We start from the raw sequence: 23,829 nt of genomic DNA, 5'->3' as shown, positions 1-23,829 counted from the left end.
AGTATAGAAATAGGTTTACCATGTAGGAAAAACTATATCCTTCAAAAATTATATACTATCTGAGCCAATATGAATACCTTATGGAAGCCATTAGAAACCTTTATAGTTTAGGATAAAATCTTTTGCAAAGTATCTAATTTTCCATCTATAATTTCTCTTTTTAAAGAAACAATTGGTTCCATCAGTTTTGAGAACAGGATTTTGTTTTCCTCCAGGATAATGTTAATAAAGATAATTTTAATTAAAAAATATCTAAGTCACAACTGAAATCACGTCTCGTGGCAAATCAAAAGACCTTGAGCTGGCTAAATCTATTGCTGGATATAATCCAAATCTGAAAATAAGTACTGGTGTATTTGACGTCACATTTTTAAATCAAGTTAGACTGACATGACAACTAAAATAATCAGAAAACACAAGACACTGTAAGACGCCCAGTAGTTGGCTTTTCCTATAACATTCCTTTATAGGAAACTCTTTTTCTACCTTTTAAAATCATAAGTGAAGCACCTCTGACCCACCACTGTGCATTCTGGAACAAGAGGAAGCAATGGTCCTGAAATCTGTGTGACCTTTCACCTCCTAGGTTGTCTTATCACATATATCATTGGAATGTAGGTGCACAAATTAGTCTGTGTGTTATGATTAATAAATATTAGACATCTTGGGAGAAAACAAGTTATTAATGGATGTGATCTCTTATTAAATCACAGCATCATGGCAGCTTTTAGGAAATAAAAGTGATGCCAAGTTGAATACGATAATAATGTTGCATATATGATATTTAACTGAACAGCACTAAATAGAAAGGAAGTTGATCAAATAGAATTAGCTTTGGTCCAGGCTCTCAGCCTGACATCTGAAGTTCTCTGCTAAAACAAGTGGTTTTGAAATCACAAGCAAGGCAATGGGAACACACACTTCATTAAAAGACAGTGTTCAAGAAACACAAACCCATGCAAAGAAGGTGGTGGTGCTGCAGGTATGATAGCCATGCAATGCTCTCCTCCCTCGCCCCTCCCCACAAGTGAACAACAACATACTTTTAACAGGATCTTGGGGGAGAGGTTCCCGAGTAGTCTTGAATAAACTTTGGGACACTATGGAAAAAAGAGAACATAACTAAAAACAAAAACAGAAACATGGGAAGGATGGCTAAAACTCACTCACATGATTCCACTGGCCCAAAGCAAAACAAACAAAAATAACATTAAATTAAAAGCAAAAAACTAAACAAGGAATCTAAGTAAACATATAAATAAATGTATGATCTATTTTCACCAGAGATGAACATCTGAGGATGCTGGACATTTTGTCTCTGATAGGACATCCAAGTATCTATGAGTGGACTTCTGGACATCCAAGTATCTATGAGAGGACTTCTTGCTTCTATTCTACTTTCCTTAGTGCCAAGTATCACTAATTCCCTACTATTTGTTTCTCATAGCATCTCCATTCATTGGGCAGCTTTTGATAATGCCTATTCTACCTCTGTACCTGTCTGTCCATCTAACTGATCTTTAGCTCCTTGCTTTTTTTTTTTTTTTTTGCAAGATAGAGATAGAACCCAGAGGGTGGTGAGTTCTAGGTAAGTGCTGCTCTATTGAGCTCCATCCCCAGTTCTGCCATTTCTTTCTTGATACTTTTTCTGTAGCCCACTCCCTCTAAGTACTGTTTGCCCTGCTCAATATATCACCTTTGGGAAAGTCTACACTTTGCAAATCTCTCAGGAAAGTGTGTGCTTTCCAGGGCATCCCACCAACTTGTGGTTTTAAACGCCTCCACTCCAGCCTACAGTGAAAGGGTATGGGGAGGGCCAACGGGGAAGGTTAATTCTAATTCTTAATGCAAATTCATCATTGCTAATAATTAAAACAAACTTCTTCATTCACATATATACATTTTATATTTATATATTTAGATTTATTTTCTGGACTGGTTAATATAGGAGTCCAGAAAATAAATTTCCTAGGGAAAGGAAGAAAAAGTTGGAAGCTTGCCAGGAAATCTCACCCAGCAGCTAAAGCATAAGAATTGCTGTAACAAAAGCCCTTTTTTCAAAGGCTCCAGGCAACAGAATCCCCCATTGTGCTCCAAATTACCTGACCTAATTAACTCCTTTGTTTGAAACTGGAGAAGAGAGTCTTTTGAGCTAGAAGCTGCAATCATCCAATCAGAGAGGAGAAAAGGGGGTTTGGGTTACTAGTTCTTCCACCTGTTCTTACAAAGGGTTGAAGAAGAACCACATCACAGGCCAGAAGATCAACAGGAACTTTCCCTAAGATCTCAGGTAAAATATTGGGCTCCTTCAAAAGTGGAAGGTCTTAATGGTGCATGCCCTTTTGTTGTTTTGCTTAATCCTATGATCTGGCAGAAAATAATTTCTATAATCCCCAGGAATTCCAGGCAGGAAATGGTGGTTGCCACCCTTACAAAACAGGGGAATAAATGCAGAAGTCTCCCCCAAAACAAACACAATTATTGAATTTCAACATGATTTTTAACTTCTTCCTGTCAATGAACAAAAATAACCCCTCCCTCCCGTTGGGGAGTCCACCTTGCACTTAAGTCATCATGATCTCATATATTTATTCCCCAGAGTTTTTGAAAATTATATTCCGAGCTTTATGTCTTTGAAAGTTTCTAATGTTAAGAGTTTTCTTCTGTTTCCAAGAAAAGGAATGAAAACTGGACATTGCAAATGCCTGCGTGCTGAACCCAGGTTACCAGGGCCACTTCTGCCCTTGGTCATCTGAAGTGCACAAGCTCCACTCAATCACACTCCCTGGCCACCACACCAGGCAAACATGCTATGAAGCAATTCAAAGGCAGTCATCACATCAGTACACCTTGGTCAGCCACTTCCAGGGGCAGACTGTCTTTGCACACGCAGTGCACATGCATAAACACGGACACACGGACAGAGACGTAGAGGTGAGTATGCATTTGCAGAGAAGGCCACTCCAGCTCCGTTTTCAAGACAAGCACTTGAAAATCCCTCCAGATTGCAAGACGAATCTACTACAGATAGAACAAGAGCACATCCAAGGCCATGCTTAATAATTATTAGAGACAGACAAGAGATGTGCTCATGATTGAACGTACTGCAGAGACTGGGCAATTAGAGAACTGACAGAAATGTGTTAGTGGTAGCAACAGGCCCATTCCCAAGAACCAAGAAAATCAATCTGTTACAAGGAGCAGAGTCAGTGGCGAGAAAGGCGAAAGGTGGCCGGGCTGGAGGAGGGGTCCACTTACTGACGCTGCCACACACCGCCAGGCAGTACTCTTCAGAGTCAAAGTTGTTCCTGTTGCCGCCACATCCGCCGTAAAAGAAGGGGGCGCACTTCCCTTCAGTAACATCAAAGTACCAGCGGGAGATCATTGCTCGGCAGGGCCCGGTCTCGGCTTGTTCAGAGCACACCTCTAGTCAGAGGAGATGTGGAACCACATTTAGCATGAAAAGGCATGTCACTGTTCCCCTACACACGCTTACTCATGCATTCATCCTCCCTGAGTGACATGGACCAGGTGTCCTAGGCTGTCTCTGCCCCACAGTAACTGGGGTATTTGAAATGGCAGGGAGCTCTCATCTGGGTTGTTGTCTAGGGCTCAGTGGTAACAGAAAGATTTAGGCCAGAAGTGAAAAGATCTTTGAGTTGCTTTTAGGTGTATATTAAATTCTCCATTAAAAAAATAAATAAATAAACTTCTGGGGCTGGGGTTGTGGCTCAGTGGTAAAGCGCTTGCCTAGCATATGTGAGGCACTGGATTCGTTCCTCAGCACCACATAAAAATTAAATAAAGGTTATTTATGTGTCCACCTGCAACTAAAACAAATATTTAAAAAATAAAAATTTAAAAAATAAACTTCTCTTTTAAAACAATTTTGATGTTTTGAACAGGATGCAAAAGTTTAAGCTCTCACAAACAATCTGACTTCGTTTCCTCTATAAATGACTAACTTCACTTGGGTATAAATTTAATTACACATATTTTGGAATATTTTCCAGCCTGATCACCAATCATACCTGAAAACATCTGTGATATCTCTAAATATGTGACTTACAGTCAATTACATCAACTCTAAGACAATTTTTATTTGTGCATTCATCTTGACTAATGTTCCAAACCATAGAATACAGTCCACCAGCGCTAAGTTGTTAATACATACCATGCATTGTTTTACATTAAAATGCATCTTACCTGTCCACTTGCCTTGCCACCCTCCCCAAGATTGGTTTCATAATCCCTGATTGACTCCAAGTGTAGAAATCCATTCAATTCATTTATAAGTTAATCATGATCACAAGTAGAACTCTACATCTCCCATGGATCCCAGTTTTGCTGGAGATAAAACAAGAGTCCTACTTTTCTCTCTGAGTTTGCTTCCTGCCATGCTGGCTTATACCGAAGCACACACACATATCTTGTTTATTCTTGGTTTTACTAACTTATCAGGGAAAAAAATACCCTTCTGAAAGGTAAAGCTATGGATAACCCAGAGCTTCCAATTTAGGAATACTCAACACAGAGACAAAGACCCACAACATCCATGAGAAGGCAACTTCAACTTCTACTTCACTTCCCTGTATATGCTGCTCTTTCAGCACATGCAATGACATGGTGGCAAAAGCTGAAGTTGCTAGCATCATGATGATGTCAACAGAAGGGACAGTCAGCCTGAGCACAGAAGGTGAGGTCCAAACACCATAGGGGTCCCATGTAATATACAACAGGCATCTAGGATGATTCTGGCTCTCTCAGATGGAAATATCTGACTCCAGGAGCATGGAGCTCAATGTCAGGCACCAAGGTCATATATTCAGTGTTGCTCCTCTGAAAACCCATGGCCCCCAGGCTAGTCTTTAATTGGCTTTCTGTACCAAATTCTCCTGTAGGATAAAAATGGACTGACTTATTGAGTCAAGGATTCCATTCACTTGACAATTTTATTTATCCTCCCAAGTCAAGGACTACCATTCTAATTTCTAAAGGGTAAATTAGTTTGCAGGGAGGGCTTTTCACCTCTGAGTTACTGACAGCAGCTTCAGGGCTGCAGAGCTGAAAGTCACGCCCACACGTGGGGCTTGCCAACCACAAGCCACCAGTGGTCTCCGCCTCTGGGCCTGACCTTCTCTTCATCTAACAGACACCTTCCGGATGGCCTGGTCTCTGTTGCTGGATCTCTCTGGCTGTTCTGAACATATTCGTGTCACGTTGCTTTTTCATGTTTCTAAGATGCAATGTGACTCATCATTAATCTCAGGCTGTGCTAATGCCAAGAAGGCCAAGAGACAATGGTGCCTCTTCAGCCTGCCTTGGGTTGAAGTGGCACAGGAGTTGCAAGCAGTGTGCAGCCACTGACACCAAAAAAGCACAGAATGGCCCTAAGACAGGAGCGCTGGCAGCAGAGTTCACCGTACCCGAACCACTCAGGCCTGTTTTCACATTTTATTCCACTTAGAGCACCAAATGCCTAATTTCTAATACTTGTCTCTCAAGGGCCCCCCGGTGTACATTACAGCCCTGCAGGTGCAGGAAACTTGTCTTCATGAGTTCTCTCATGTACTAAATAGAACTTTGGTGGGTGCACCGTAAGCATGAGATAAAAGAATGATGAAGAGAGGAGACAGTCTATGACGGATATTTGCCCTTGTGTGCGGCCCAGTAATACCTCCATATTTCTGATAAAAGGAAAATCTCCCAGCCTAGAGTTCAAATGACATTACAATAGAATATAATTTCCTGTGCCACCACTGAAACATACATTCATTTTTATTTTTCTTCTGCCTCATTCTAAAATACCTATGAAGCCCTTTGTTATAGCTAATTTGAAGAAATCAGGCCAAATGAGCCCCAAAAGACAAGAAAAACCATTATCCAGATCTCAAAATCCATTTATTATGTTAAGTAAGTAAATAACTACATGATAAACCCACAACTCTTGCTGAAGCCTACAAATGACTCTCATTCTAAAATTTCCCAGATTTTGGACCGACTCTCCTGCTCTTGTTAGGACTGTTAGCACATCTGTCTTTCAAAGGTCTCAAAGAGTTTCACAACCTTGATGAAGTCCTTGTGAGCTGCCTGGAGATTGGCAACAATTCCATAAGTACTTACATACACATTGTATTTGTGGTAATGTGGTGGGGAATGGGCAGAACAGCACAAGATGATCTCATGCAAAATACACAGGTATGGAGGAGCAGATGGGTGTGGGGCTGGAAGCCAGGGGCTAAAGTGTTCCTGTGTCCCTTCCCAATCTCTAAAGTTCAACTGCTTCTGATCAAACCAGGGAGTTTTATGGACAGAACTAAGAACTGTAGATTCTGAGGTTATTAAAAAAAAAAAAAAGTCATGAAGCATAATTTTCTCCATATTCTGTAAGAATATGTACTTAATTAAATGTCATACACAGTAAAATATATATCTCATTTCCTCTAGTTAAAAATTCCTTATCTTGTGTTTTTCTCCAAATATTAAGTCAAATGAGGACAGAAAAATCTAAGACAAATACAGTTTGCCTTTGTAGTAAATCACTTACTTCATCTAATAGTAAAATAAAAATAAAGAACATAAGTATTGAAATCCTCTACACACACTTATTTTGGATAGTTCAAAAGTATGTGTTCATTCAGTCCATCAATAATGAAAAGAACTGACCTCAATGTAGTTTAAAACAACTTTACTTTTTTTAAAAAATACTTTTAGTTGTACATGGACATAATATCTTAATTTTGTTTATTTATTTTTATTTTTATTAGCCCAGTGCCTCACACGGGCTAGGCAAGAGCTCTACCACTGAGCCACAACCCCTGCACACACCCAACTTTACTTTTTTTAAGCTTGATTTCAGTCATTGCTACAACTCTAAACACTACTACATCCTGTGCCTAAGTTATTAGAATCAAACTTGTGTTCTGTTGATGCTTAGGTATATAAGTGTTTGATTTCTATAGATGAAAAAAATTTAAAAGTCAATGCACTTTTTTGGGGGGTGTGTGATGTGTTTTTCTCAATGCTAGAACTTTTAATAGAAAAGAACACTTATCATGTGCTTATGCATATTAGCAGGTAGTCATCAAAAACATGACTAGAAAATTATCAGAGCAACAAATGATCAAATATTTATTATCTAGGAATCACATTTTACTAAATAGAATCATATAAAATTAGGCAAGTAAGCATGAACTGAAGTCTTATATCTTACTCAAGCTCCAAATATGGGTTGAAATACCAACAAATGATACTAACAGCTGTGCATGGCAACTGACTCAGTACAAGATGATGGGTGCTTATTTGTCACAGAAGTCTCTAGACGGTATCGTTAGTTGGCCAGGCTTTTTACTGAAATGTGTTAATTCTCTAAGGCTACCCAATACATCTGCCATTCTAATTATACCTGACCCAGTTCTCACGTCTCTCCAGGACGAAAGGTTATTTATAAAATGCCACCTGAAGGAGATTTACTTGTGAAGTCTTCGACTAATCAGAACTCCTGTGTTGTGATATTAACAGCCAGTGAAGGGTTCCACTGTAATTTTCCTTCAACTTTGGTTTCCTGTTTGATGTAAGCATGCACTTATTCTTTACTCATCTGCACAGCTAGTCTGAATTACAACACAGTATTAATAAGTTTGAAACCAGGCAAAAGGTATCATGTTCACTGTCAGAAAGTCAAAGGGAGGGCTCTTCCCATTCAATGAGAGGTAGAGTACGTTGGGAAATTGGCTTTCTCCAGCAAAATGAAAGATAAAACACTTGAGTCACAGCGTTTGCTGATTTCCATGGTATTTCAAGCTACCAATGGTTGTGGCTCATTAAGTGAAACAAGTTCATGAATAATTAGTTTTCACAGGCTAGCATACCAACAGGGGCACAAGTGCAACCAGGAGCAATATTATATGTAGAAGAGCCTAGAAGAGCCTTACATTTTTCTTGTTCTACGGTTTAATTTTAAAGCAAAAACAAACAAAAAACTCCACTGGGTAGATACCTCAGTGTTCTCTCACTCTGGTTGACATTACTAATGCCTTAAGAACAATACCACCATTTCAGAGTCTTATTCCCCGACTCAGTGCCTCAAATCTGCAGAATATAAAGGGCAGAAGATGCTGCTAGAGGCTCCTCCTCCAAGTACTGCCCCGGACCAGCAATGCCTGGACTCCCGCCCAATCCCATGAACTTAGAATTTGTTGTTTGCAAGAGCCTTTGGGTGACCTGAATGGATAAAAATTTAAGAGAATAAGAATAATCCACCCTCTCTTTTAAATGCAGTTGAAATGTCAAAATTAGAGATACAAGATTCAATCATATTTCAAAAAGACAAGAAGGGGAAAAATTAGTAAATGTTGTATAGGTTTTGGCTATAAAGTTTTTTTTTTGTGTGTGTGGGAAACCAGAGATATGACAAAAAGTTAGTCGAGTCTTAAGATTCAAATATGTACCTCAGAAACTTGATTTTAACAAGTTATCTAGAAATATTTATTTTTTTACTCTCAAGTTCTGTGTCTGAAGCAACATAAAAATAGCTTCAATAGTTTTGCCTCAGATCCAATACCAGGATATAATTCTCTTCCTCATATTTAAGCCTATGAAAACATCAGCTTCCTCAGAAATCTGAATTCCAGTGATATCATTCCTATAACATGCCAGAACATTAGAAATATCAAAGCTTTTATTTTATTTGGAATCAAGAATGAAAAAAAAAACCTGGGATTAAAATCAAGGGAAGATCACTGGACTTAGACTTCCTTATACAATTTCTTTGAAAAGAAAGGAGACTAATACAACCAGAGACTAATACAACTAAATGTGTAATATGAATTATAATGCATTCAGCTGTCATTTATTAAGAAAATTAATTAAAAAAAAAAAAGAAGAAAGGAGACTGGACACATCCACCTGACCATTCTCACTGGCCTCTGGTCACAGTCTCCAGTAGAAATGCAGCAGCAGCTTGGGTGAGAACAACCATGTGCCCATTACAACGTGGATGCTACCACCATTTGCTCTTTTATAACACTGTGCCAGGGGAGAAAGAATTTCTTTGGAAAGAATAAAAACCCAAACTGGGAAGAATAGCTTCCTCTTATTTCACTGCCTATATATGGCGAATAAGCATGTGTCATATTTTAAGTCAACATTTTAGGCAACTTTAACTGGACTGCATTATACATCTTATCTATCTTGTTTTCACCTAAGTATGTGTTTATCATATTTACTTTGGTGTACTTTTGTTTATTTGACTTATTCTTGTGAGATAGAATCTTTGGCTACATACCATGTGCTAAGCCCTGAGTCAGGAAGTATGGCTGACATTAAGATGAGACACACAGAACATTTTGGCACAGTACAGCATAGTGGAGCAGGGGCATTTTTCTGTTCTCATACTCAAAACTGGATATCATTCAGATCTCGACACCAGGGGATTGCAATTGAAAAGGCTTTACTCTATCTCTTCCCATGGGACATTTTTGGTTGTCACAATTGGGGGCATACTACTGGCCTCTAGTGGGTATAGGCCAGGGATGCTGCTAAACATCTTACAATGCACAGAACAAAGAATTACCTGGCCCAAAATATCAATAGTGCTAAAGCTGAGAAAGCCTGATACCACCCAAGCAAACCCCAGAAGGATCTGTGTTGCTTTTTAATAATTTTGCCCATGAAGGATACTGTGCAGCAGTCAACAACACCCCAGAAATACTGGGTAACAAATGCTAGTACATTTCCAGAATGGAAAGAATCATGAGAACTGGCTAGCAAAGCCTTTCTTTGTTTATGTCATGAAACAGCAAGAACTTAATCATAGGCAAGCAACGTGACACTTCTGTCCAAAGTCTCTGACTTTTAAATTCTGCCTCAGAAACGATATCTGATGAGAACATATATAAGAGGTAACGCCACTCTCATAAACACGGAAACACTCTTAGGCCATAAAGTAGAGTGTGCCTTTTAACATTTCTTCCTCCCTAAATTCCCCTTCTCTTAATTTTAAAAAAGTGGGCTGCTATTTCCAAGGCTGAGGGGATTTCTCCAACATGATTTTTTTTTCTTCTTCTTTAATTTTATGAGAGCTTCACAGCTGTACACAGTAGTTGGGTTCAAAGGTGATTTTTCTGTGAGATTCACTCAGCCTTGTCTCCTTTTCACTTTCCAGTCTTCAATAATAGAATCACAAAAGGTTAGTCATGTCAGCAGAGATGGCTGGAAATCAAAGATGAGTTTTTAGGAGGGCAAAATGGTTGAAGGTTGGGAGAAGCAGGTGTGTGTTTAGGCTGTTATATACCCTGCTTTTAAAATTCCAGAAACTCAAATTTTCCTACAAGGGAACTAAAGATTTCCCTAAAAACCCACAGCTTTGTTACCTGTCCAAGGAATCTAAGCCCAAACTCAGCTGGACGAACTACTCTCCAATTTGCTGGGTTTCTTTTTTTACGTTTGATTTTTGTATTCTTAATTACTAACTCTTGAGTAGATTCATACAATTGAATATGAGGCAAATGCATATGTGTGTGTGTGTGTGTGTGTGTGTATGAAAACAACTAATTTGGGGAAAAACTGGCATTCTTTTAAGATCTGGTTTCTGGCCTTCAACTGAAATGAACTGAAGTTTCGTTTGTTTTTAAAATAAATTCAGATATAATTGTATTCCAATACTGTTAGAATAAGCTAACAAATTAAAACCATGCAGAAATGAAAGGTGAAAAATGAGTGCGCATGACCAGCCATGAAAAACTAAAAGCAAAACGAAGTTCAGAAATTTTCTTTATGGTAATGTGGATCTTCATGAGTACGTGTATCCCCGTGTCTCTTGGCATAGTTTTGCTTCTCAGCCTCCCATTTGAAGCAACCTAATTATCAGAGTGGGCTTTCTAGATGATGACCATTAAACCATATTGAACAATGCTCTGCTCCACGTTGTATCTAGTAAAACTCGTATTACACACTGGGAAATCAATGGCTGACATGCCCCAGGGCACAAAGTAACAGGTTGCCACCTGTCACATAGCTGGTCAGTGCACTGATACCATTCACCTGACACTCAAAAAGATGGAACATCATGGTCAAGAAATGTGAGTGCATCCTATTTGCCTTAGTCAAAATGGGAGATAAAGGTCTAAGGCTTTCTCTAAAAGAAGGTGCAATTATTCTCTGGCCCTAATCCCAAATACTTCTTGGAGCTTCCCCCACAACCCCCGCCCCACATCATGCCATTATTGAAGCTTCCAACTCAAGTGTGTGAGTTCATTTTCACATTCACAGCAGGTCAAACTCACAGTTAACCCCAAATTTTGTGAAACATTCAATATGAATTATAAGCAAGAATCCCATTAGTGAATTATAGGTACCTGAATCATGTCCATTGCAAATACATAACAATGGAGACATGAGGATTATGCCACACTTTGTTTTACGTCTCAGATCAATGCAAGTGGCCCTGATAGATTTATAATGCTTGCTGGATTCTTTCTATTTGATGCTCCATCAACTGGTAAATTCTTTTCTTCCTTCACAATCACTCAAATGCCAATATTTCCACGGTGCCTTAAGCAAAAACTTCTTTTCCTAGGCTAAGTACTTTCCTTACTCCATCCATGCTGCAAAACTTCCTTCCCATCCAGGTTGAACAGATGCATTCTTTTCAAGGAGTGGTGCTGAAGCAAACTGAGCTGGCCACCTCATTCACGTCCTGCTGTCTGCAGCAACAAGTGTGATGCCTGTACCTAGAAGCACCCCATCAATGTTGGCAGGATGTACGGCAATAAGGCATGGTGCTTCTCCCAGATTAACAGTCAACAGAAGGAGAACAACAATAATTTCATTTTGCCAAGGTCATTCCCCAACCCAAGGGAAGCAACATCTGTACCAAATGTTTTGGCTTCACCATCAGAGGAGACAGTCACCTATGTCAGCGTCTCCATCTGTCCATTTAATAGAAAAATTTCCACAAGGTTTAAAAGATCTGCAAGGAATAAAAGTCTACCTGGAAATGTGGTAGCACTTAATACTACCTTGTTCAATACCAGCTGGACATAAAATTTAACTAGATACTTTAATATGTGACATATATTCACAAAAAATGTTTTAAGCCAGAAACCAAGTGTAAGTTGCTTTTTAACTGTAATAATGTTGTCTAAAAAAATCAGTTCTGTTATATCAATAGATAATAGTCATATTACATTTATTCTTTTTATAATTAAAAAAGTCAGTTTGATGGCTTCCCTTTAACATTCTTAATTTGCAGGAAACATTAGTTCTCTAATGTTCAGAACACATTAGAGGATTTGAATGATGATTATAACCACAACAATCCCAGCAGCTGAGGTTAACTGAGCTCTGCCTATCAGGACCTGTGCTATATGTTTACCATGTATCACTTCATTTAATTCTCAAAAAGTAGCTAAATATCAGATAGGCATTATTAATTTCCATTTTACAGAGAGAAGCCATGGGGATTAAAGCTTATTTGATGTATACAAATTTACATTTAGTAGCTGTAGATGGGATTGGTATCTTGGCAGCCTTTGCTCAATAAAGAAACTTAACAGTTACTAGAAATTTCTCCTTACAGTTACTAGTCTTTACTGAATGTACTGGGCATTATGTTCAATACTTCACATAGATTATCTAGTTGTTCTCACAAGGCACACGTAAAGTAACATTAGCACCCATACTCTACCTGTGAAAAACAAATTATTTAATTGGCCCAACGTCATAAATTATTAAAAATTCTCTTTAAACATTACACTTGTCTGTCCCTGACCACAAAAACAAAACAACTTCCTGAAGGAAACTAACTGGATATGGTAGCATCTTCTTAATTTCTCTTACAACTGCACTTCTGCTTTTATAGCATGAACAAGCCATAGGCAATATGCAAATGAATGGGATTGGATGATTATTTATACACAATTTTCTAAATTTCTAGACATGCTCAGTGTGGAGAAGATAATAAGATAAATGCATGCCTGTAGCAAAGCAATAAGCATTTCAAAAGGAACACAGGTTAAACTGACTGGGGTGTATTTATAAAGAAAAGTGAAGTAAAAGCATAATTTGAGAATTAGTGCAGCAGAAATGCCCTGGGGCACTGGGCCCAAATCCTGCCTTCGCCACTTACTGGTTAGATGACTGCGTACTTTAAAAAAAATTTTTTTAGGCCTTATGTTGGGTGTAAAATTTTGACCACACAGCAAAGTAAAAATTGTTAAAGATGGAACCGCTGTCTTAAAGGGCAAGGAGAGGGAAATCCTAAAATTTTCAATCTACAATAAAGGATTTCAACTTGGGCCCACCACAATCGCTCTGCTGTACCCCCATCATACCTTCTACCTAAGGAAGTACCCAGCTGAGAGGAAGGGCACAAAGAATGCTTGCTGAAGAAATCAACATAGGGTAAAAAGCAGAGTTGCCCTGGATGGGCAAAACTGGCTAGATCAAATCAAAGATTACATTACTTAATACAATTCTAATACCTAATCAGAAATTCACAGCTCAATCAGAAATTACCCCGACATCTTGGGTTTATGAAGTGTAATCTCTTCTCCAAACACAGAAAAATTAGGAGCAAGTGTCTATCTGTGTTATAGTTTTACTTAACTTGGTAATGGCCTATTCTACTAGATCAATATCCCACTTTTTCTTAATTACTAAAGACAACAAGAAACCTGAAAGCCAAATGGGTTTTGCAATAATGTGCTTACTTTCAATGCATTTTTCCTCTGAAATCAGAAACATAGAATAGACCTCTCACACTTTGGTATCACTGATGCTCACACAGCATGGCTGAAAATTTTATGACCAGGCTGAAATGTCTTCTATTTTTATTTCCTCTGTTTCTTCCAAATGTTAATGGGTCACAAAAGTACTGAGTTTTTTTTTTTTTTTTTTAATTTTTTTATGAAGCAGTTAAGGACTAGTGTTAGTAGCAATAGGTTGGTGATGATGAAACAATTTTCTTTGGGTTGTAAATCACAGTTTCCATCAGGGGCTGAAGCATTAACATTAAAAATGAGATTGCAAGCCTCTTTCACTGTCTCTTCTTTGCCAGTCACTGTCAATGTTTGTTTTCAGCCTGCAGAAGCAGGCTACTTAGAGTTTTACATAGTGAGCAATCACCTATGGCATGGTCATTGCTCTTGATTGGGGCAATTTTTACCCTCTGCTAACAAAGGGGAGGGAAAGGTCCATCCCCTTTAATGCTACCATCTAAAATATTTATGTCTTCATTGGAATTAGCTGGAACTACAAAAAACCTATCTCACGTGGATATAACATACCATAACATATTTCCTTTAGGCCCTCTTTTCCAGAAAGATTTTCCTCTATTATATCTTTTGTCCACTTCAGGAGACTTTGAATGGATGGATTCCTATGAAAGTTTCTTTAATTTCTGGCATTAACAGTCAGTGCCTTTAAAAGACACTTGCTTTCAGAAGGTTGCTTTTATGGCTCTTCTTGCAATCAACATTATTAACTAGTTATATTTTAAACTAGTTATTTTTTTGTTTCTTTTTTGTTTCTCTTAAAACTTAAGCTTAAAGATTTTTTTTAATTCTTTTAACTGCCTTTGTCTTTCTGTAGAAAATACTCGGACATGTGTGTTCTTCTATGTCCTGCTTTAATACCTAATAATTCTACACATAAAACTGAAAAGCAAATGACTAGACTAATTGAGAAGGTAACAAGACCATATGATCTCAAGAGAACTCTGCCTTCATGTGCAATAGGAGCCCACATTTATCTGGTAACCTCTCCCCTATTGCATAAATTAGGTCATTCCTTATCACCTGACACCTCAACAGCAGTTACATCAAACTCAAATCTCTCCATTGCCTACTTGAAAAATCCGCAACACATGTAGATCCTGAGTTAGTCCTTGGAAAATTAATCATCCCAGTTAATGCCTGTATTTGCCAGCCTGGCACTGAAGGCCTCCACATAACCTTATTTCCTCCAACTCTATTATGTAGGACATCGGCTCTAACTCAAGTTAGACCAATCCGGTCTCCCAATCATGCCACATACCATCCTGCAGCACCATATTAATTTGCTACTTCCTATTGATGCTAATGTGCCGAACAACAAAATCTACCAGCAGCATGTGCTTCCAGTCCTAGTTCCATTGCCATCTTTTCCCTGGAACCTTCTTTGATCAATCTGTAGTTCTCTCTTGTCTTTGAAGGAGGCTCCATGTTCATATTTTTTATAAAACAGACTGAGTTTGTGCTTCTTTGGCTTTGATTTCCTACTAGATTTTAGCACCCATGAAGGTCAGCCAGCCTGGGGGTGTTCATCATATGTTCCACGTGGCCTAGCAAAATGGCTTGTATCAAACAGGTGCTCATACGCTGAGGTTGAGTACACAGACTTCAATTATTACATAAACAACTACCTTGATGGACATCAAAAGAACTTCATCCCCACTGTCAGATACTACCTACTATAATTTGTGATTACATATTGTTTAGGTTTGAAGAAGAGAAGTCCTGGAAAATCAGACTTCCCAGATGAAGAAATCAGAGCTAACAAGTTCATGTGATCAGATCTGGCACTGTTGGTCCCAGGAAGCATTTGAAAAATACTCAGGAAAAGGATGCCCAGGGAATTTCAAAAAAAGCATAGTTCAAATGAAATGTGCATTTATCTGCACATGCATTTATGTGCTAAAATGAACAAGAAACTCATTAAATAGGGACTAATAACATGAATCAATCCATCTAGAACTATATGTTCTTTTTTTTTTTTATAAAAGAATGCATAATATTTTAGTTGGATTTTGAACTAATTCTGAGTGTTCAATTCAGAATAATCTCAGGTATAAAAGCTACGAGGTAAAGAGATGTTAAGTGAAAGAAAGCAGAAACAAAAGAACATGTATTGTGTGATCCCACTTACATTAAATGTTCAGAAAAGGGTAAAACAATGGGGGCAGAAAGATTAGCTTTTGCTTGGGGCCAGAAATAAGTAGAGGAATCAACTGAGATGTGGTATGAGGCAAATCATTGGGGTGATAAAATGTCCTGAGTTTGGATTATGGAGATGGTTAAACCATTTGGTAAATATTAAAGTCACTGAATTATATGCTTAAAATGAGTGGGTATGTAAATCATTTTAAAATGCAACATAAGGGAAGGCAATGCTAACAGTGATAATTAGGAACCTACTCAGGCAGAAAAAGTAGCCCATTTTAAGCTCTAATACAACAAAAGAGCCGAAATAATTACACCTTCATAAAAAGTGAGAGGAAGCCTAACAATGTTGTATTTTTTGTGGAAAAACTTTGAAAATATTTGCAATACACTGAAATTCAATCAATCCATATTTCTAAAATCTAATTCTAGAACCTTCAAGCAATCTGACCCCCCAATTTACCAGTTGCTATAACAGTTGTTTGTTTAATGGAAAGCAAATACTTGTTTTTGTCTCACGAGACAAGAAGGAAGTCTTTTTGTTCATTTGGTTCACAGCTCAACAGGAACATTAACAGAAAAACAAAGTCTAAGATACTAGCATCTACTTCTTGAAGAAGAGATTGTCACGATCCCCAGTTAAACAACTTACACGTAACAAAATTCATCCAAGTTAAATTTTGAGGCATTAATAATGTGACACTTGCCAGATCTTTAGTTAAGTCTCATAACTACTGATGGAACAAAGGTTTTTTGTTTGTTTGTTTGTTTTTTAACTTTCTATAAACCTAGCACTCTGTAGGCTAACTAAATCGAGTTCAGTTCTTACAATCATGGAGCTCCCAGTCTCAGTGGTAAAAGAAGCAACAGACAATAGCATGCAAACAAAGTACCAACTGCTAGGGCAACAGCTAGGAGGTTGAATGCTTAGTGTTTGTCAAATGAGATGGTCTAGAACAAGGCACAGAATAGACTGTACAATCAGGAAATCCTATTACTTGAAATTAGCTATTGAACTGCTTGTTAAACCAACCAAAAGGGGAAAAAAATCAACAAGTTTCACAAGAATCTGGGTTATTTGTTATCCAAAAAAAAAAAAACCAAAAAAACACTTATTATTTTTTGGGTGGCGAAGGCAGTGTCAATTGGGTAGACTGAAATTTCAAAACTCTGATACTTTCTTATATCCCAAGAAATTAAAAAAATAAATGAACAAACATTAAACAAGCCAACAGTGGATTACCTCGGACCACCTCTTCCACGGACTCTGTGGTGGTGGTGGTGGTGGTGGCAATGCTGGTGGTCCTCTCTGTGGCCTCTTCATAGGGTTCCTCGGCCTCCTCCTCTCCCTCATCACCATCCTCCACATCCTCGTCATCATCGGCTTCTTCTTCCTCAACATCAGCCACTTCCTCCTCCTCTGCCACTTCCACTACTTTGTCTTCACTGCAAGAACAAAGAGAAACCCTTCATTGTAATAGTGAATTAAACAAATTTCAGGAAAAGAAACAACAAGAACAACCAGGAACTTTGGCACTTCCAGAGGGAACATGGCATTGAAGAAAAATACACAAAGCTTGAAGCCAGCAGGTCTGAGAGCATGGGTTCTAGCTTAGTAGGTGGCAAAGTGTTTTTCACTTGGACTTAGCATAGCTCTTCTTAGTTTACACGGTGGCAAAAAGAAGAAGCCATGATTCCAATTCTATGACATTTTGCAAAAGGCAAAATTGTGGAGACAGTGAAGAGTTCAGCAGGGCTTGAGGGGATGGAGGAAGAGCAGAGAAGGCAAAGCATGAAGTTTGCTGGGGCTATGGAACTATTTTGTATGCTACAGCAGCAGGGGCATGTGGTATTAGGCATTTGTCAAAACCCACCAACGTGCAACACAAACGTGAACACCAGTGTAAAATATGAAAACTGGATCATAATTATCTATCAGTATTGGTTCAAATGTGTCACACTAAGGCAAAATGTTAAGGATTAGAGGAAACTGTGGGATTGGGGAACCTAAAAGCAGACAGAGAGCCTTCATACCATCCACTCAAATTCTCTAAAAACTTAAAACTGTTCTGAAAAATAAAGTCTATTAAAAAAAAAAGTGGTTTCAAAACTGAGCTTAGTGTGTTAAAGGAATTATCACTCATAACATCGATGAAAGAAACACACAGCACCTGCAATAGAATTAGATACTCAATGAGCACAGGTCAAAGAGCTATTGAAAGCTGACACTGGAAAGAGGAAGAAAAAAATAGACTTAAATAAATGTGTAACACTCCATGGTCAGGGATGCCTACTGAAATTATTTAGTTTAAGCTCCCTACTCTAATTGCTTATGATTTTGCAGAATATCAATATTTCATCAGTTCTCGAATTTTAGCAAGTACCAGCATTACCTTAAAGACTTACTAAAAATAACCAGATGCCCATCACTTCTAGAGCTTCTGAATCAGTGGATCTGGGATGAGTCCTGAGAATCTGCGTTTCTGATAAGTTTCCAGCTGATATTGATGCTATATATCAAGGGAACAACAACATTCTTAGAAACTTCAAACAAGCAATACCAAGAATGATGGCAAAAGATAATCAGCAACTCAAAGTAAGAGCTGGAAGAAGATCAGAATAATACTTATGACGTTAAATATCTATGCACTGATGCACAAATGGTAAGAAATCACCAAGAATAAATGGCAAAAAAGGGACACATAATAAAGAAAATTTAAAAGGCCTATTAAGAACACCCCCCCCCAACCCCCAGGAATATGGGTGTGCTTCTGCTGTCCTGGTTGAGAGCATTTGAAAGGAGATAAAGGAAGAGGGGAACAGAAGTGTGAGACAGGGGGAGTCTATCACATACCCCCTGGCAGGCAGGAGGGAGGCCCTTGATCAGAGCACAAAATCAATTCAGATAAAAAACCTGGAAGTGGAGGAGATTTCCATGCCCCAGAGTATCTGCTGCAGGTCTATTTGAGAAGCACCATCTTAATAGAATTAGCAGCTGCTCTGTTGTTATATGAATGCCACGTCCCCCCACCCCTCAAGAAAAAAGAAAGCAAAGGGGAATTATTGCCCCAGAGCCCATTCTGGCCAACAAGGAGCTCACTGTCAGGATAAGTGAGGAAGTGGGGTGACTGTACCAACCTGTCATGAAGCCTCGAAATTCAGCGTTATGGAGGAAATCTGATTTCAAACATGTCAGAGGGGGAGAACAGTAGGATGCCATCCATGGTCCAGGATGAGAGAAAGGAAGAAGGTCCCAGAAGCAGAAAGGCTTTCAAAATTCAGCATATGACAGGACAGCTACAAGAAATTTTGCTGAGATACACGGAGATGAATACAACACTAGATGGAATTCTCTGATTGCTTCAGAATTTACAGGATTTTTTGGACAAGTTGTAGAAAAGACATGTAAGACCCTCTCAGAATACGCGAGATTACAAATAATGCAAGCATAAAGGATTTCTATACAAGTCTATGAAAACGTATGTGACTCCTCAAATGGATATTTTTCTAACTCTGATTAAATATGATACAAGGATAATGAATGATCACATCCAAAAAGGTTTGAAGCATTTGGCTATGGAATAAAAAGCAACTTTTTAAGCAGAATAATTTAATTGTGTGTTAATACAGAGAAAATCCTGATCAGTTCTTTTCACAATTCCACAAGACCATGAAGACATACATGAGAAGAAGAAGAGAAAACATCGGCATTGACAACCAGATGGTATAAAGATTCATCTGCTTAGAGCGAAATCGGGCAAAATAACTGATTCCTTGATTGCCCACACAAACATTTCTGCACCAGAGTCTATTCCTTGAGGTGACATTTCAAAAACATACTAAACTTAACAGTTGCTTGTCTGGCTCAAACTTCACTTAGAGTCCTGTTTCCATGTTCTTCTGCAGAATCCCAGTGTTGTGCTCCTAGCAAGTGAAATAAAGATGACCTGAAGCTCACCATCAGTTAGCTTACCGTGTTTGGTCTCTTCATTCAATCAAAATTATATTCACAATACTGTTGAGTTCTCCAACTTAGGTGGAAAATTCAAGTAAAGCAAGAGAGAAAAATTAAATCAACCCAGTATTCTCTTTAAACCATGAACTTTGCACATGATCTTGAGCCATCACTGGAAGTAACAATGTCCAAGTGTACAATCCAGGCCTGAGATAGCAAGCACTGTGTTCCCAGCCGGGCTGGGGAAGACATGACCCTGGACACCTCCAGGTGCCTCCCAGCCTTCTCTGTTATTACTGAATGTTACTCTTAAAGCTCCAAGCTGAAAAAATGCCTATGAAAACAGCTGTTTAAAGTGATCTGCATTCTGGAATGTGTCTAGCCATGAAAAAAAAGTGAATTACACGCCCATCAGCCATTACTGCATCTGCCTGCACAATTTACTGGCATAATAACAAGGAGCAGAGATACATAACAGTTCCCCTGGCTGAGGAATTAAATTACTTGGCCTAAGAGAACTTGGGTCCAGCCTTATTACCATAGCTTTGATTTCTGGAATTAAATTTAGATGTTCATGAATTCAATGATCTATTCGAACACTGTTTAAAGCAGTAGCACACAACTGTGTTTTTATGATGCTGTTTCTACCTCAAGAATTCCAAACATGCCAACATTCCAACTTCTAATTACAGTTTGTATGGGTAGCAGGAAACAGTGAAAGGAAAAAAAAAAAAAAATCACTTTAACACCATCACTTCAAATGCCAGGCAGTTGTTTCGTGATGTGACTCAGGTGAGCCAGTTTTGAAAGCTGATCACAGTGTAAGGAAACTCAGAGGGATTGGTTCATAGAAATGTGAGGCTGAGCACCACAGAGCAATTGCTCATGAACAACCAAATAAACTCACAACAAAACAGCCTCTTGATAACATGGCCAAATATTCATATCACATTCATGAACTTTTAAAGGCTGTCAACTTGCAGCAGATGGCTTTTACAGGTTTTTAATACTAATTTTGAGAAATGCTTCTACAGAATGGAGAAACTATATGAAAATGCTGACCATCCCAAGAGTGTCTCAATGTAATAAGAAGGTCAAAAGAACATCGGTATGAGGAAATAAATCACTGATGATAAAATTTTACATGACAGCATGCAAGATTTTTACTTGGGTGAAGGATAAACTGTATAACAAAGGTGAATCTCCTTTGATTTCTGAGTAGGCTGACCTTGATGTACTCTACTTGCAATTGCCTCTTGATGGTCCTTTTATGTAGAATGATTTATATACCAGTTTTAATTCCTTCTTATTAAAATTATGCAAAACAATTCACCATTCACATTTGTTGAAAAAACCATAGGACACTTCAGAAAAGACAAAATTATAAAGACAGTAGAAAGATCAGTGACTGCCCAGGGTTAAGGGGAAGGGTGAAATGACTGCTCAAGAACCCAGGGATTTTAGGGCACTGAACTATTCTGTATGATACTGACAGGCAGATACGTGTTATTTACAGCATCAAGAGTGAACCCTAATATCAACTATGAACTCCCAGTGACTGACAGGGATGTATCAATGTAGATTCATCAAATGTAACAAATATACTCATCTGGTGGGCACGTTGATAATAGGGGAGGCAGGGGTACCAGGAGACATTTCTTCACCTCCTGCCCAATTTTGCTCTGAACCTAAAACTTTGCTCCACAAAGTTTTAAAAAACATAAAAAAAAACATAAAAAAAAACTTTTAAAAAGCTCCATTTATTACTTCATAGTCTCTGTTAAGACTGACATTTTTTCTTCCTGTTGTAGGACAAACACAGGAAACGACAGAGGGAAAGCACCAATTCCCATGGTCATGTGGGCGTGAGCAATCATGAGACCTAGACTTCTGTATTGTCGAGTGAAAAAAAACCAATGTCAGTTCCCCAAATCCAACAACCAAGTGGGGGGAAGCCATAAGGGGCCCTGTCAATAGGAAGCAGCTCACACCAGTGTTAGTTGCTAAGAAGCCAAAAAGAAGGGGGGGGGTGTCTTTGGGAGTCTCCCATAGTCAGAAATAGCGAGAAAATGAAGCAAATTTGTTTTTACAAAGATAAACAGATGTTTCTCGCTGCTCTGCATCAGCTCTTAGGACTGCCAGTTTTCCAACCGGAAGGTGCAACGGCTGGGTCACACAGTTTGTTCCAAAGGAAAGCACTCTCTGAAAGTATTGCTGTTAAAGTAGCAAGATCTGAAGTGCAGGAAATGTGAGAAAATGTAAAAGAAAGGAAGTTGGTTGTCTGAGGTTCCCAGGAAATGTTTCCAGATGGGGAGGGCTAAAGAAGAAACCCAATGCTCCAGCCTCAAAGCCACTTTAAAAGCCAGACTCAAGAGGACACATCTTCTCAGAGGATTTGTGTAAACTAAGAAAACCGTAAACTTCTGGGAGGTAAACTCAGGGGAGTCATCATGGGAGGAGGGAGCTGGGCTCGGAGAGGACAATGGGAGGATTCTGGGGGTCCTCCACTGAGTCATGTTGAATTTTTGAAAGTCCCCAAGCCACATTATTTGTGTTGTGTGACCTTTTCTTCATGCACATTAAAGGTCAGTTAAAAGGTGTACAAGGGAGAAGAGTCTCTGCTAGAGTAATGTTTCACCTTTCTCTTAGTAAATACTCACATAGATTGTTCTAGAGTAAGAGCTCTTAACTGGTAACATTGTGATTTTCACCATTAAAGGCACATGATGAACTGAAGGCAAAAGTAAATAAAAGATTATGGTGTTATGTATTTCCCTAAAATGTATATAGAGATTCTTTTGTTGTGGTCTTAGTAACTTGGCTTAATACATTAAATAATATATCTTCTAAATTCATTATTTCATATATTTTGTAAATAAGTTTTCTATTTGAAGGGTTCAATCCATCCTGTTTTTATAACTACTACAAAAAGTTTTCCTCCTTTTAATGCTATAGGATTAGAATCTCTATTCTTTGATAATACCATCTAAAAACTAATCCTATAAATTTCTCTTCAGAAATTCCTAGTACTATTATAAAGTACCGTGACCTTGCTTTCAGTGGCTTAGCTAGCTACCTGTGGTCAAATATAGTCTGAAAATATTAACTGGGAAATTTCAGATACAAGTAATTCATAGGCTTAAGCTAATTTTTATTATAGAACCTTCCTAAAACTACTCTAGTTTATTAGTAGTCATTGTTGTTAATATCTTTCCATTCCTGAGTTACACATTAAAGTTTTATCATAGGATGTATGTTTAGAAAAAAGCAGTTTAGAGTATCATCTCAGATCTCAGGCATCCACAAACCATCTTAGAATGTATCCCCCATAGTTTAGGAGAAACCACTGAGGCTCCTTGTCTTGACAGCATGTTTTATGCAGTGAGTATTGTCAAGTGCTCAGTTAAAAGATCTCTGAAAAGCTGATGAACCTTCTCCTGATAAAGGCATAAGCCCTTGCAGCAAATGCTCTTTGTAAGTGACCCCAAGCCTCTCTTGAGTCCCTTTCTTTGACTGGAGGTTAAGTACAAACACTCCACATCCCTGCCTCCCTGGCAGCCAGGAAGGACTTGCAATGGGCACATTTCTGAATAATCAGATGCCAGGATACCTGCTTGGCCTTCTTAGAAAGTACTCTAGGATAGTTTTCATTTTTTAGATGAAAAGGTTCATTTTCAGTGGCCAGAGCCCTTTGGTATCGTTATCTTTTTAGTTTTCCATGTTTTTCCAACCCATATGGGTAATAGTTATCTGTCAATTGTTTGGTGATAAACATCAGGGTGCAGCCAGTTAAGCAGACCAGTGGAAAGAGACTAACCTTTCTTTGTACCACTGTACCAGCCTCAGCTCCCCACCAACAATGACTGGATCTTTTATGTGCAGCCAAAGCATCTCTTGCAGGGGGTTCAAAAGCCCAGCAGGTACCCCAAGTTAAGTATTTCCACTCTAGGAAGA

General features: G+C 38.5%; 1 protein-coding gene across 6 annotated transcripts in view; it reads right to left on the bottom strand.

The window, feature by feature from the left end:
- The window catches only part of App (amyloid beta precursor protein), a 236,323-nt gene that overhangs the window by 90,177 nt on the left and 122,317 nt on the right, over positions 1-23,829 (bottom strand). For 2 of the 6 annotated variants that reach the window (XM_076868550.2, XM_076868551.2), the window contains exons 6-8: positions 17,164-17,366; positions 3,259-3,426; positions 1,044-1,100 (exon numbers count right to left, since the gene is read on the bottom strand). In XM_076868550.2, the coding sequence (XP_076724665.1) occupies positions 1,044-1,100; positions 3,259-3,426; positions 17,164-17,366 (428 nt within the window). The remainder of the gene's footprint in view (positions 1-1,043; positions 1,101-3,258; positions 3,427-17,163; positions 17,367-23,829) is intronic. The other 4 variants (XM_076868552.2, XM_076868553.2, XM_076868554.2 and 1 more) reach the window with 2 other exon arrangements.

Source organism: Callospermophilus lateralis, chromosome 10 (assembly GCF_048772815.1).
Source record: "Callospermophilus lateralis isolate mCalLat2 chromosome 10, mCalLat2.hap1, whole genome shotgun sequence".
In the NCBI taxonomy this organism is placed as follows: domain Eukaryota; kingdom Metazoa; phylum Chordata; class Mammalia; order Rodentia; family Sciuridae; genus Callospermophilus; species Callospermophilus lateralis.
This window is presented reverse-complemented; position numbering and strand designations above follow the sequence as displayed.